The sequence below is a fragment of the Ceratotherium simum genome, chromosome X (genome assembly GCF_057802395.1).
Source record: "Ceratotherium simum simum isolate JZ-2026a chromosome X, ASM5780239v1, whole genome shotgun sequence".
In the NCBI taxonomy this organism is placed as follows: domain Eukaryota; kingdom Metazoa; phylum Chordata; class Mammalia; order Perissodactyla; family Rhinocerotidae; genus Ceratotherium; species Ceratotherium simum.
Genome location: NC_141940.1, coordinates 6,233,823 through 6,249,045, shown reverse-complemented (window position 1 = coordinate 6,249,045; position 15,223 = coordinate 6,233,823). Strand labels below are relative to the sequence as shown.

The window sequence follows — 15,223 nt, the reverse complement described above, 5'->3', positions numbered from 1 at the left end:
AGTTTCTCCTCTGATCCTAATACCTCCTTCACTACCCCAAGCCTGCTTCCCACCATTAGTCAGAAGGGAAACTAGATTACTGTGGATACATACTTTCACAAAGAGCTGCTTTTTCCATTTTCCTTCATTTCAAAATTCTTGCATCTCTGATCAAAACACTTTCTTCAGAGTTAAATAGTCTCCTCTGCCACTTTATAAGTAACTACAAAGCATACTCCCAAAGCAGTGGCACAATGAACTCTACTTTGAGATCATAAAAACATTCAGAGTAAGGGAACAGATCCATTAAAAACTACGCATTAACTCAATTACTATATTGAAAGGAAGTACCATTTAAATTGTTGAATTAGGTCTTACTCTTATATTGATGAACAAAAGTGAAAGAATGCTTCTCTCTGAAAGTTCAGAAAATAAAAATAACTATTGAAAGGCCCAGAGATCACTGTGAAAATTTTTTTTTTTAATTCTGAAACAAAAGAATTCAAACACATCCTAAGCTTGTGAAGTCACATTAAAAGCTTCCTGAAATGATTTTTAAGCAGCTTCTGTCTGTAGAAAGCACACTCCCTTGGGTAGGCCATAGAGCTTTTGAATGAGGCAACTTAGAATGGTTGCCCAGGATTACGTCTCATTCATTCAGCAAACACTTTGGGTGTATTTCCATACACGGGGTTGAGGACAAAGCTGAATTCTATGCGACACCTGCACTCTAGAAACACACAGTCCAGTGGAGGGAGGTGACAGGTATGAACAGACTTTTGTGGAAACCCAAGAGAAAGGGAGCTTGGGCCTTCCTGGTTGGTCAGGGAGGGCTTCTTGTCTGCAAGCAAGACTATAGCCTGGTTTCTCCAGTGGATGAGGATGGCTGGCCCCACACAGGGCTTCTCATAGCACTTTCCAGAAGCAGCATCCTCTGCCTTAAAGCATTGAGGGAAGAAAGTGTAACAAAGCAGTTGGAAGAAGGAGAAGAAAAATCTGTTCAGTATAGAGCAGGGGTAGGCAAACTTTTTCTGTAAAGATCTAGAGTACATATTTTGGAGTCTGCTGGCCAAGAGGCAAAACTGAGGCTGTTATATAGAAAGAATATAAAAGAGAAAACAAATTTCCACAAAGATTTTGCTGATGAAATTAAAAATACAATGACAATTAAGTACAATTTTTATAATACAGTCTGCTAAGGAGAAAAATGGAATTTTGTTTAAATAACATTTTGCTTAATTGAGGTTCAAAGTTAGTGCTCCCTTTCATCAAAATGATTGCAAATGTTCGTCTTTTCAAACCATTTGTAGCTCACAGGCCATTCAGAAGCAGGTGGTGGGCCAGATTTTCTGACCCTTGATATAGAGTCATGGAAACCACATTGTGGAGAGCTGTAAAGGGCAGAGCGAGAATCTCAAATGTCACACAGAGAGACTAAAAAGAAAGAGGGCTAGGAAGGCTATGGAACTGTGAAAGAAGGAGGCCATTGGAGGCCTTTAGAAGAGCTGCTTCAGTAGACAGGTGGATGTGGATGCCATATTGAAAAGGTTAAAAGAGAATGGTTATCCCCACTTGTTTGAGACATTGGCCAGTAAAAGGATTGCAAGGAGTCTGGTGGTCACTGGAGGGAACATCCGCATCAAGCAAAACTTATCTCCAAGCTTAGGGAGGGCTGTACCTGTGTGAAGGTAGATGAGGTACCTATGGGCCTGGGGAGAGCAGTGGAAACAAGCTGATGTGGACACAAGGGTGAAGGTAGAGGTGGATACCCATGTCAGGTGAAATCTTTGGTAGAGTTTGGAAGACTTTGAGGTGACATAGTGAAATGGAAGGAAAATGGACTTTGGAGGAAAACAGACCTGCTTTCAAATCCTGGCTCTTCAAATAATATGCTGTGTGGCCCTCAGAAAGAAGCTGAATTTCTCTGAGCCCTTTTGTCACTTCTGAAACAGTGGCAGCAGAAACTCCCTCGGAGAGTTGTCCTGAGGCTTAAGGATAATATCGGTGAAGCCCACAGTACTATGCTTGGTGAACGGTAACTTTAACAAATGGTGGCTGCTGCCACTGGCAAAGTTTTTGTTATCATTGTTACCTTTTGAAGTTGGAAAGCACAAGTGGATCCCACCCCTACTCCCACAGCCCTTTTCTATACTTCACTTTTGGCCCTTACCCTAGATTTCCAGAAATTGATGGATTCTGCTCCCCTATTAGACTATTAGCTTTTTTCAATAAAGGGCCATTCATTCTTTCATTCACCAAATATTACGTACCTACTATGTACGAGACGCTCTGCCAAGCACTTTGCAAACATATCCCCTATCCTTGTGCTGTACATTGTTCTCTTTCTTCCCTCTCCAGAGCACTTTATATGTAGTAGATACTAAATAATAAGAGAGGGATGGCTAGAAAGCGATTTAGTCATTTATTTTGCTGGTATTCATTAAGTACGTACTATGTGCACCAGGCACTGTTCTGAATGCTGGGGTACAGCAGTGGATGAAGTAGACAAAAATCCCTGCCCTCATCAAAGTCACATTTTGTTGGAGGAGAAAGACCATAAAAAATATGCAGTATGCTACAGGATGATAAATGTCATAGAGCAATTTGAAAGAAGGAAGAGGATAGAAAGGGCTGCTGGGGATAGGGGAGGGAGCAGGGGAATGATCTTGAATAAGGACATTAGAGAAGGACTATGGGAGAGCAAGCCATGCAGATACCTGGGGGAAGGGCATTCCAAGCAAACGGACAGCAACCAACTCTTAAGCAAGGGCATGCCTAATCAATCGGAGGAACAGCAAAGGGGTGAGTGTGGCTGAGAGGTGAGAGAGGATGATGAGCTGGACGAGGAAGGAAGTGGTGAGAAGCATGTTCTTGTATGTGCATGCTCATTTGCATATGCCATGGATGTGAAGAAAAGGACAAGATCTGCAAATAGACCCACAGAAAGAACACAGGACGAGGAACCCCAAGCAGCGGGGAGAGCAGAGTTGGAGTTGGAGGCACACTGATGTGAGCATTGCATCAACCCTCTTTTAGCCAGAGTCACAATTCCTTAGGCAGGTTTGAATTTTTTCATTTCGTTAGTACAATGTGATGTGTAGACATGCTCTTCAGGAGGTCAGCTCACAGAGCCTCATGTGAGATCAGTAATGACCAAAAGCAAACCCGTGCCCTAGCTCTCTTCACCTCCACTACTGATTATTTAACAGAAAGAAAACAGGAAGTGGAAGGGAAAGAAAGCCCCTCCATAGCACTTCAATGTTATAAACTAAGAAGGCCTTTTCAAGATGTACAAGGTAAACAGGTGATTTGTTTCCCCTTGTGAATTCTGCACATGAGTGAAAATCATTGAATCCAATCTTTTCTTCCAGTCGAGGAAAGGCCCAGAGAGAGGAAGGGACATGCTCAGGAGCACACAGCAATTTTATGGCAGGGCCAGGGCTAAAATCCAAGTCTCCTGGGATTCCACTGCACCACACGGTCCCCCTTTCAACATTTGTGACATCTGACACCTTTGCAATTTTCTCTAGAGATTACAAATGAGGACATATTCCTTTCTTGCCTTACATTGACATTTAAGAGTTAATGACCACCACTGGGGAAAAAGCCTAGAAAATAGCGTTTGCAACCTGCCTTGACAAGGAAATCCAGCATTCACTGCTTTTCTTTTGTCATTAGCTAAGCCTTCTATGCCTAGGTCCCTTAGCTTGGACATCTCCCTGCCACACCCCTGCCTTGAGAGTAAATCTTTCTATCAAAACATCTCAGAAATTATAAACAGAGCAGGAAAACCTTCACACCCTCTTACACCAGACAAGTACAGAGCAAGTGTGAGGATCCACTTTCCCCTTCATACCAGAACATACCAGAAGACATCCTCTGTTTGTGGAAATGGATGCAAGCTCTCATGTGGCTGTAGGCACAGCCTGTGTGAGTCTCGAGGCGAGTATATCAGTTTGAAGTGATCCCAGATCGGGTCGGCAGCAATTCGGCATTTTGGTATGCTGTAGTTGCTCTTTCCCCAAATCCTATGTGTATGCTGCCTGTCAGGGGCACATCCATTCTGTGAGCAGCAGCTGACTCTGAGGAACACAGACACCCTGGAAATCTAGAGTTGCCAACAGCAGCATCTGGTAAAGGGGAGGGGAAGTGAGAGAGAGTTCCTTGATGATGTGCACGAGTGTGTTCAGAGGAATGAGGAGGAGGTTTCTTCAAACTTGCAGACTCAGGGAGTCCCAAACACAGCTTTCCTCCATTTCTTTTACTCCCCCAAAATGTTCAGTCATAATAAAGCGGTACATTTGCCTGGGCACTTGTTCAAAGCCTGGCTGAAAGAGGATAGGAAGGCTGGGTACACACGGACCTTGCTCATGGGCACAGGAAGCCACCCATGCCTTTGGGACTGTCCCTGGGCAAGTCTGCAGCAGGGCAACCTAAGTCCAGGCCCTCCTTGCTATGTGCAGCCAGCAGTTGACTCCTTGTTGCTGACATTAAAGAATTAACCAAAAATGTATCTCTGAACATTGGTACTGCCTAAGTAGGAACTCTGAAGACTTCTCTTTATAAACCAGTGTGCAGGTGAACAGTCAGCAATTAACAGCCATCCCTGTTAGCGTGTCTTAAAACGTCCTCAAGACATCTTCAGAATCTTACTTTTTCCACCTTCTCTATTATTGTTCCTTGGGGGGCTTTTAAGAACTGCACTTTGCTTATTGTGGTGACGTATTTGGAGCAAACTGTCATTGTGGTTTCCACAAAACACTTTGATAATAGACCGATATTGCATATCAAATGTTTTCTAACTGCCAATAGCCATTCTGGCAGCAGGTAGAGAAATCATCATAGCTCTGAGCTCGTTCTTTCTCTGAAACATCACGATACTTGTTATATATATTCAAAGTACTACATTTGTGGGTAGAATTAATGCCAGAAAAAAACTCACTTAGCTCTCTCTGGTATTTTAAAACAAAAGTAGCAGTACTCATGGAGTCATCAATGGTTGTCAAAAGCAGGGACACTTGAGTGTTCAACGTTAGAAAAAGACAGGGATGCCTCATTCTACAGCCTGGCGCTGTAGCCCTGTGTGGGTTGGTCAGATGAGGCAGGAATGGGGTGATAATAAGCTCTTTCTACCATGGGGCCTCTGAAGAAAGCTACTATGTTGGCAAAAGCTATCAGATGTCCTTTGAGGAAAGTCAGTGGGATGTGGGAACAAGCTCCACTCCACTTGGGCTTCATATATGTTCACCATGCTAAACCTCGCTGTGGCAAATGGTGTTCTCCTGAGGTCCCAGTGTGATGAGGGAGGCGTAGAGCCCTGCTGTCACTCTTCCCAACCAGCTTAACGAGGTCTGATCCTTCCCATTCCCTAGGAACACTCCGTCTCCAGTGTCTCTCAACAACGTCTCTCCCATCAACTCAATGGGGAACTGTAACAACGGCCCAGTCACCATCCCCCAGCGCATTCACCACATGGCTGCCAGCCACGTCAACATCACTAGCAATGTGTTACGGGGCTACGAACACTGGGACATGGCCGACAAACTGACAAGAGAGAACAAAGGTATGCTCACCTGCTCTCCCCATTGCTTGCAGACCATGGTGGAGTCAACTGTGCTTTGAAGGACTTGAGTTGTCCTCAGTGGCCTTATATTTCTGTCTCTCTGATTTCTAGGGCTTAGATGAGGGAACGGGGGGTTAACTCAGGGCTGACAAAATGACCAATTTTTGCTGAGAGAGTGAAAAAGGCCTGGGATTTAGTTCTCCTTTAAAGTTTAAATTAATCTGAATTGTGATGTGTTGACAAATGACTGTTTCAGATTTTCCCTCTGGTAAGGATCAACACAAAGAAACAGAGGCAAAGGAAAAAAGAATGATTTGCAAATTAATTAAGATCCTATTGGCTTCTGTTTTCAACTTTAATCTTTTTTTTGGAGAGGTGAGGTTAAACTAAGGCCTTATACCTTCGTTATAATCATCAGTTCCAGTGAGTACGTGATCATGTGGCTTGCATTCAGAAGCAAGGACCAAAGCTCAGCTAGTATTTTTCACACACTGACAGCTGGGATGAAGAATCAGGGTCCTGTTCATGGTAACACATGAGGTTTGCTACAAAACAAATGCAAGGAGGACCCTGCTTCACCAGAGTGTCCTTGGCGACTCATGCTGCCATCTGTGACCCTAGCTGTCGTGGAGATGCACAATGAAGCCTCACATCCTAATGAAGGTGGGAAGTAAAAATAAACCACACTTTTGCTCTGGCCATTCATTTGACGTGGCTGATCCTGGCCCAGCAGTCACAGACAGCCCTACTCCAGTCAAGGTGGGGACAGATGTGGGCCTTTCAGAATTAGACTGCAAAGAGGTGACCAGCAGTTTAGACAAGTTAGAAATGTCTGGCCAGGAACAGGGAGGCATTAGCATCCTGCACGGCCCAGGGGCTGCTGCTGGGGCATGATGTGATGCAAATTGCATGGAGTGGGCTTGGGTGCTGCTAGGTCCCAAGCACTGATAGGGCTTTTCTGGAATCAGGTTGGGGCTGCAGGCCACCTAGTTGCAGGTAGCAGTTCCCATGGGCTTGGTCAAAAAGGACTTACTGGGTCTCCTGGCCCAATTCTTCTCCTAAGCCTCAGAGTCCTCAAGGCCCAGGCAGCTGTCCTCTCCTTTCCACTCCAACCCCAGCGTTCTTGCCTGCTTCTCTTCTCTCTGAAAAGCTGCTGCTCTAGTCTCTCCAGCGCCTGATTATGGAATGAGGCCCCTCCTCCTTGCTGCCGCTTCACTACTGCATTGTTGAGTGTGTGGGGAAACAGTCCCATTGGAGTAGGAAGGCTGCAGATTTTGAAATCTGATCCTTTAAGTTTGAATCCTGCCTGGCTCATGCACTGGCTGGGCGACCTCAGGCAAGTTACTTAAATCTGTGTCCTACTTCCTAGCCTCCATCTCTAGGACAGGTACACTAATAATAATAATATGATGATGATGATGATGAAACTACCCAGAAGGATGATAGGAATGGGTTGAATGAAATAATATATGTAAATCCCCTAGCATAAAATATCAGATGCAAGGTAGAAAGCCTACAAACATTTATTCTCTTTCCTTACTCCATATTATTATATATCTATATAACTCAAAGATTCCGTGGCTATCAAAGCACATTCCATAATTTGAGACTTCGACCCTCAACCCAGCTATACACTTACACTGACTCCTGGGACTGTTTGCATGTATTGGTTACATGCGTTTGTGCAGCAATTTCTATATGCCAGGCACTGCACTGTGCGCTTTATCATTTGTTGTCTCATTTATCCCCATTTCGTAGATGAAGAAACTGAGGCTCGGTGAGGTCAAGAAACTCACTCTTGATATCATAGCTCTTACTGTTAGGAGCAGGAATTGAATCTACAACTATCTGATTCCAGAGTCTGAACTCTTAACCAATAGGCTACACTGCCCATCTAGAGAGCAAGATTCATAATGGGTCCTCAGAGACCTTCAGTGAGCTCCTGACCTCAGTTACCTGAGTAATTGGCATTTATTAACTTGTCTACTTTTCTAGGCTTCTGGAAATCCAAAGAGGAAACTGGCCCAGACAACCAGGCCCGTCCGAGGGTTCTAGAAGTGCAAGGGAAGGCATAAGCATCTTAAGACTTGCCTAGTTTTTCTGCCTCCACTACTATCTCATTTTGTATTGGTAACTGGAGGGCAGTTCAATATTTATGGATGTCCTTCATAATTGCATCCATTTTCAAAATCTGTTGAAGTAATTAATTCTAAATTAACCACAGAACCTTCCAGGAGCAACACCGTGGCTGTGCTGATGTTCAAATGAGATGGTGCTAATCTTGTCCCAGCACAGTGTGTCAAGGAGTTGTTAAATTCCTTGCCTAATATTGAATCAAAACAACTCCGTTACTCTACCAAGAGAAAGGAAATGTATCCTGCTAATATTGTCTTCAGGCTTTTCAGTGGACCTAGTTTGGAATCTTCTGTTTGCAGCCTTGAGTTTCACACACTTGTCATTTCTGAACTGCTTAGAGTTGGGCGTTCTTCCCACATCTTTCTTATCCACATAGAAATGGGGAGGGCCAGCCCGGTGGCTTAGCAGTTAAGTGCACGCACTCCGCTACTGGAGGCCCGGGTTCGGATCCCGGGCACGCACCAACGCACCACTTCTCCGCCCATGCTGAGGCTGCGTCCCACATACAGCAACTAGAAGGATGTGCAACTATCACATACAACTATCTACTGGGGCTTTGGGGAAGAAAAAAATGAGGAGGATTGGCAATAGATGTTAGCTCAGAGCCGGTCTTCCTCAGCAAAAAGAGCAGGATTACCATGGATGTTAGCTCAGGGCTGATCTCCCTCACAAAAAAAAAAAAAAAAAAGAAATGGGGAAACTGAGAAGCTTCCCTTTTGCTTGGTAACCTGCATCCCACTGGAGACAACCATGTACTTGTGCCTTTTCCCACCCAATTGTGCAACAGAGATGGGTGAGGTTCGCTCTCCCAGTGGAACGTCTCCACCCCCACCCTGTGCCTGCCCACCCATGCAGCTGCAGATGGCTTATTGCAGAAGATTCTAGTGCTAAAATGGGCCAGTGTGGCTGACGCTGCCCCCTGGCCTTTGGTCTAAAAGCCCTGTTCCCTACCTCCCAGCTGCTTACTTGAAGCAGTTATTAAAATGGTGACCTGAGTATCTAGTTAAGTGTGCCACAGCAGGCTTTGTACAGAATACCCAGGGGACATCCTGGCTCACATTCATTCAACAATGACTAGGTCCTTTAACATTTTCCTTACTATTGTATTACATAAGAAAATATTTTAGATGCCAAAAATAATTTACTCTTTTATCAGCAGAAATTACTTTTATTGCATAGTACAGGTTAGAAAGTATCACATAATCAAATGAAGTTGATACCTAGAGAAGGAGCCCATATGTTATACATAACATGAAGAATAAATGCATTGTTTAGTGAAATACCATCTGCTGGGCAATCAAGCGTGTGTAACCCATGCATGGAAATTGCTTTCCAAGAAGGCAGGAGAGCATCCCAACCACTTTAAGCTAGTCTCCAGTGCCCCCACACACACCAAATTCCTCACCCCCAACCAGCACAGGCGTGATTTCCTCATGGCTGAGGCTGCCTCCTCTGTGGGGAGCTAACGAAGTGCCCTCTCATAACCAAGATGAACGCAGTGTCAGACAAATCCATTCAGATGTGAAAAGGGGACGTCTAGCTAGTTTCTAGACATCAAATAGTTTTCCCCACATACTCCCCACTCCCCCCACAAAGCACACAGTCTAAAGCTCCAGTCACATTGGTTAGCAGTGTGGCCTCAGTTCCGCCCCTTCCCCTAGACAGCTGGAGGGGAATCAGCCCGGCACTCTTACCATCTATGTCCTGGGGGGCGGGGAAAGTTGTTTTGTGACAGATACTTGCAGGTTGTTTTCCTTCCCTAAAGGAATTGCTAATAAGACTTGCCAAGTCAGATGCCTTCTAGACGTTTATTTGGCCTTAGATGCTGATGATTATAATTGCTGTCCAGGTTCACTGGCTGTGTCTACATCATGCTAAGAAAAATCGGTAAACTCAGTTCGTTTAGACAAAATGAAAAGAAAATATTTTCAATTCAATAACACATAGAATGTCAAACAGCCTGATATACTGTAGACCATGTCTCCCTACCATTTTGTGTATAAGAACCCTTTTCTAAATATAAATTTATAGTATAAAAAAATATAAATTCAATATATAATATAAAATAGATTTAAATGCATTTTATTTATAAACATAATTTATGTGTATATTTTAATATATGTAAATATTATATATCTTTATTATATAAATATATAGACAAATATATTTTTATATATAATATATACATATTGTGATATATGTGCGTGTGTATCTCACAAACTTCCACAGGATTGTAATGTACTTTTAGAATCCACTGTCTGAGAAAATACGTAGCTATTTGAAAAAACTTACTATGAATTAACAAATTTAAATGTATTTGTGTTTTATTAATCATAAGAACACTTCAAACATTATTTATGCTGTGGAGTTTTGGGAGCTAACTGAAGATTAAAATAATAGTGCTTGACATACATGTGGAGTTTTGGCCCCCTAGTAGGTGCTCTATAAATTTCTGTTGAATGAATGAATGAACAATGAATAACTTTTCCAATGTCCATGTGGTTTTGTTAAGGCACCTTAAGCAATCTGGTACATATTTCCATGATACCATTTGAAGACCTGACCAAGGTCTGCTCTGACTTTCAGAATTCTTTGGTGATCTGGACACGTTGATGGGGCCTCTGACCCAGCACAGCAGCATGACCAATCTTGTCCGCTACGTTCGCCAGGGACTGTGTTGGCTGCGCATCGATGCCCATTTGTTGTAGTGGGTGCTCCCCCATCTCCAGCATCACCACTCATCACTCTACCTCTACCAGAGCACCAACGGTCACTGGTGGAACTCCACTCATTTGGGAAAGTTCTCTTTGATTATGTTTGTTTTTATGTTTCTTTTGATATCTGTGAAAAACAGAAGTCATTGTAAGTGGACACTACAACTTGAGAACAGTGTGTTTTATTACTTAGTCATTTTTCAGTATTTTATATGCATTTCTCAGATCCCACCATCCTTTTGCTTGATAGAATGACACAGTCCCTACAGTATTGTTTTCAATCCACACTACCCAAAACAAAGAATGGAAAGAACTTGTGATGATAACAGGTTCTTGAGAAATGAAATGCGATGTCTTACATAAAGATATGAGAACTTAGACACAAAGGACCTGCAAAGATTCAAATTTTCAGCAATAGCCATTCCCCAAACTGTACTTTTATGTCCAGAAAAGAAGTTTTTCAGAATCCATTGTTAAACTTTTGTGGTTCCCACAGACTCAATCTTCAGGTGAGAATTTTCATTGTCAAAACCCACTGGTTAGAGGTTGTAGCAACATCATGAACTCAAGAGTGTTAAGAAAATAAACGAGCATAGCAATGCCACTCTTAAGATGATACTATGGCACACAACCAGAGGACTTCTTTTTTAGCATCCCTTTCCTGATTCCCTATTTTTAAAATTTTAATGATGAGAAGGAGTGGCAACATTTATTTTGACAACTTAAAGTTATCAGCTGGCATAAGTATTTTGAACTCCATGATTTGAAGCATAAATTCTCACCTGAGATTCTCTTTGTGTAAAGCTCTCCTTTTCAGGGGCAGTTTAGTGGGTGCGCGCCCTAGTAGCCAAAACGCTACACTCCAGTTTCACAGATAAGAGATAAGAGAGGTCTGGAAAATGTCCAAGGAATTCACACCTCTGCCTCTTTTGCAGTTGGTAGGTGGGGCCATAACTGGCAGGATTTTTTTATTGTATTTTGCTCAAATCTCTGGAAACAAAAGTCAAGTTATCACTACCTAGACGTAATAATATACAGTTTGCTTCCTAGTGGCTTTAAAATCTGGACTTGCCCAATTATTCTCATTCTCTATTTTACAGGGTTTCTTTTTTTCTTCTTCTTCTTTCTTTTTTCTTTCTTTTCTTTTCCTTTTTTTTGGCTCATTAGCTTTTGACTGAAATACAATCAACGATTTTATTCAAGTCTGTATTAGCATGAATCATTTCAATGAAAATTCCAAAGAAAACTCCAAACTCTCTACATAGTATCTAGCCTTTTAACAAACAATGAGTCTTGGGGTAATGCTTCACCCTAGGGTGCTTTGAAAAAGCCCTGAAGATTGGGAACAGTTCACCTAATTTGGAGGCATTTCCACGTCAGTTGCGACTATCCCCACCCCTTATGATCCTCTACATTCATTTTATGTCCCTAAACATCACAATGTAAATATCATCTTTGATATTCCAGCTCACCAGAAGAATCTCCCACATGTAGTCAACACTATCCACACATTAGTTCCTTGTAATTACCTGCCAGTATTTAATTCCACATAGCCTTTAATCTGCTGAGTTATTGAATTCTGTTCACTGAGTCATGACGAGATAAATAATAGATATATGCACATGAAAGATGCAAACTTGTATGATTTTTAAAGCAAGTCATGCAAGTCTGTAATAGGAACAGCAAGGGATCACTCTGCACTTTCATTGTCAAGGTTAGATATATCACCAGTTGCAAAAGAGCCAGACCAGCTCCGCTCTGGTCATCTTTGAGTTTAAGGCCCTTTGTTGTATAATAAGGTTGTGGAAGTTGTACTCCAATGGCTGAGGCCAAGCTGTTAAGATGACTGCGGGGAGCATCCCAGCAGCTGACCCAGCACTTTTTATGCTCCCAGTGTGGTTGAGCTTTACGTTCGCAGTCTCAGCAACAACACTCACACAAGCAGACACACATACAGATAAGTGAAACTTGAGAGAATCTTTTCTGAGCCTCTTAAATGAGGAAAATGATAATATGAAAGACTCTGAACACCCAAGGAGGGTGTCACATATAAAAATTAAGCTGATGGCTTTGCAGTGATTCAAGTTCTCAGTTTGTTTTCCATGGCTTACCAGGTAGAGTGTCTGACTATTACTATATAATGAAGCCCACTGGCTTGACTTGTAAGTTCAACCTAGACCACAATCCTAGACCATCATGGATTTAGGAGTAGATTCTTCTTGAAATTCAATCTCCAGAAACTAGACATTAGAATGCTAGGGGCAGTTTCCCAGGGAAACAAGCATGTTGCCTCATGGATGAAAGACTTGCAGCTCTAGTTTCAGCGAGTCATTACATCTACTTTACATACAACAGAGAGGCAGCAGAGAAGCCTGTTGCCTGATGTCACCTCTGGTGGCTGAGTGTAAAGTGTGTGCCAAGTCAGCAGCATGATTATCAAATCTGACAGTCGAGCTCAGGATCACCACCTGATTATTTAGTAGACCCATTTGTAAAGCAGCTTAGAAACCAATTAAACATGGAGGATGAATTGCCTTCCTATCCCTGGAGATGAGACGTCTTTTGGTTTCATGATTAAGGATTGTTGCTGTTTTCTAGGCACTCTATCCATCACATTGTAAATGGTGATGTGTGTCGTAGGTGTGCAGCTATTTGAAGGATTGAGATATTTTGTCAAGTAAATATCTTCAGTGTACCAGTTTGTGGGAGGGATACAAGACACGTGGATGGCAGTGAGAGATCCTGCCTTGAGACCTTGACGGAGGCGTGGTGAGACACATCCCAATAAGCACATGGAGGTAGGGTAATGGGCAGAGTAACGGGCAGCTCCACCTGAGCAAGTACACAGAAGGATCTCAGCCCTGCAACGTGACCCAGGTAGGGCCACCACTATGCCTTCCTTTGTCACCCAAGCTCCAACCACAGAGAGTTTGACAAATTTGTGTTATGGTGTTGGCTTGGCTTTGTATTTTTAATTAACTTTGGATTTTTTAGTGGTTTTGTCATATTACTGTCTGAGTTGGGTAGGTAGGATTAATTTGAAAAGAGTATACTAGTGTGGCCTCGGGGTAGAATTTAGCCGTAAGCATGTTGTTAGCCAGCCTGTAGACTGTTAATTGCTTAATAATCTCATTGGGAAAATACTAGTAGTTTTACATTTGGATGACATAATTGGAAAAGCAGATTAGCTGCTGCTAACTTTGAAAAGACTTGAGGTCGGGATGCCATTTTTCCATGTCATGACATAAAAAGATGCAAATCTTCAGTCACTAACCAAGTTACTTAAATTAGAAGACATTAGCTAAAAGGTGTTTTGTTGAGTTTCCAAATGGATGGGTTTTCATTTGGACATCACATCACTAAATGCGTTGGATTGGGTCTGCTTTGGAAAGATACTTGTTTTATCGTATTTTTCCCAAAGCTATCTAATTCAGATTTTGTTTTATTCAAATTTGCATCCTAGAGGTTGAAGTTGGAGTATGAAGTTGGAAAGCATTTTTGAAGGCAGAATCGATTTAGCTGTGAGTGAAGCTCTCACGTACTTCTCAACAGACATGATAAATTCACCTGCATGAGTTGGCAGGTGGGAGAACCAAACTGGATCACTGGGTAGGACTACTCAGTAAGGCAATGAACTGCTTGCTTAGAGAAGCATCACTATCCCCATTGAGAAAATGTGTGGCGAGATGCTATAGCTACACAATGTCAAATGAATGGGTCGATTCAGTGCCCCCAAATTCAATTCTGTGGGGAAAACATTGAGCCAGTTGTCACTGCTCTGTTATGTGACTGGCAGACTAAATTCTTCTTCTTCGTCATCGTTGTTGTTGTTCTTTCTCATTTCCACTCGCACAGCCTTATTCTCATAATTAAACTCGGATTCATTTTCTCTTTGGTGTTAGCAAACTCCAACAACAGAAATGGCATCTGTGTATTGATAATCAGCAGTTACCCTGGCAGGAGGCTAATCAGATAGGCTGGGTTCAGACATCAATCGTACCATCTGATATTTTTGGGGAAAGAAAAAGTATTAATTCCCTTTCCATTCTACTTCTCATAAATCTAGAAGCCCTCTTTACCAAGAGCATCACATTTTCCTCTGTAATCCATCGACTCAAAAGAAAGTTGCATTGAGGGGTGGGCTGAGAGGGGTGGGGGTGGGGGTTGGGGGGTGGAGGGTAGGGAAAGCCCTTCCAGGCCAGGCTGCAGTTCTCGCCCCTTTCTGCTTCTGACATGAGATGTTAATGAATCATTCACCAGGCTCACATTGGGTTAGGGGACACTGAACTGCTTTTCTGATCCATGATCAATCATCGTTCTTCTAAGAGATTGGAGCTTTGCTGTTTCATTAACTGTGCAGTGTAGACTAATGGTGTTTAATAAAAATCATTCAAAATTTCAAACTCTTTTGCCAGTGACCTCAATTTTGTTGGCTCTTTGATTTGTACCAGACTTTGAGGAGGGAAGGGGGAAGCAAAGGAAGCCTGTTACCAGGCCCCTGGCAGGAAGCTGCAGTTGCAAACCCAGTGCCTGCCAGCACTTGCTGGTGAGCAGCAGCATGCAGGCCAGCTGTGGGAAACCTCCTGAAGAATGCCCCAGTGGATGCTTTCAGCTGGAGAGAGCTTGCTCCTACTGAGGGACTCATTGTTCTCAAGCCTCTGCAGCAGGAAGCCAGCTGCCATAGCTGGAGCTTAATAAGAATTGCAAATACTTTACCTATTTGGTTTTGGCCTGCATCACTCCTGTGGCTACCAAATAGGAGAAGTGTCTCTGAGGGTAGAGCCCAGCAGGGTGATAATGGATAGCCAAATGCATCCCTGAGGCTCATGCC

General features: G+C 42.8%; 1 protein-coding gene across 4 annotated transcripts in view; it reads left to right on the top strand.

The window, feature by feature from the left end:
- Positions 1 to 14,527, top strand: part of AFF2 (ALF transcription elongation factor 2) — a 470,121-nt gene extending 455,594 nt beyond the window's left edge. For all 4 annotated transcript variants that reach the window (XM_087427395.1, XM_087427393.1, XM_087427394.1 and 1 more), the window contains 2 exons: positions 5,352 to 5,542; positions 10,265 to 14,527. In XM_087427395.1, coding sequence (XP_087283521.1) covers positions 5,352 to 5,542; positions 10,265 to 10,386 — 313 coding nt within the window. In that variant the 3' untranslated portion in view covers positions 10,387 to 14,527. The remainder of the gene's footprint in view (positions 1 to 5,351; positions 5,543 to 10,264) is intronic.
- Positions 14,528 to 15,223: the final 696 nt, after the last annotated feature.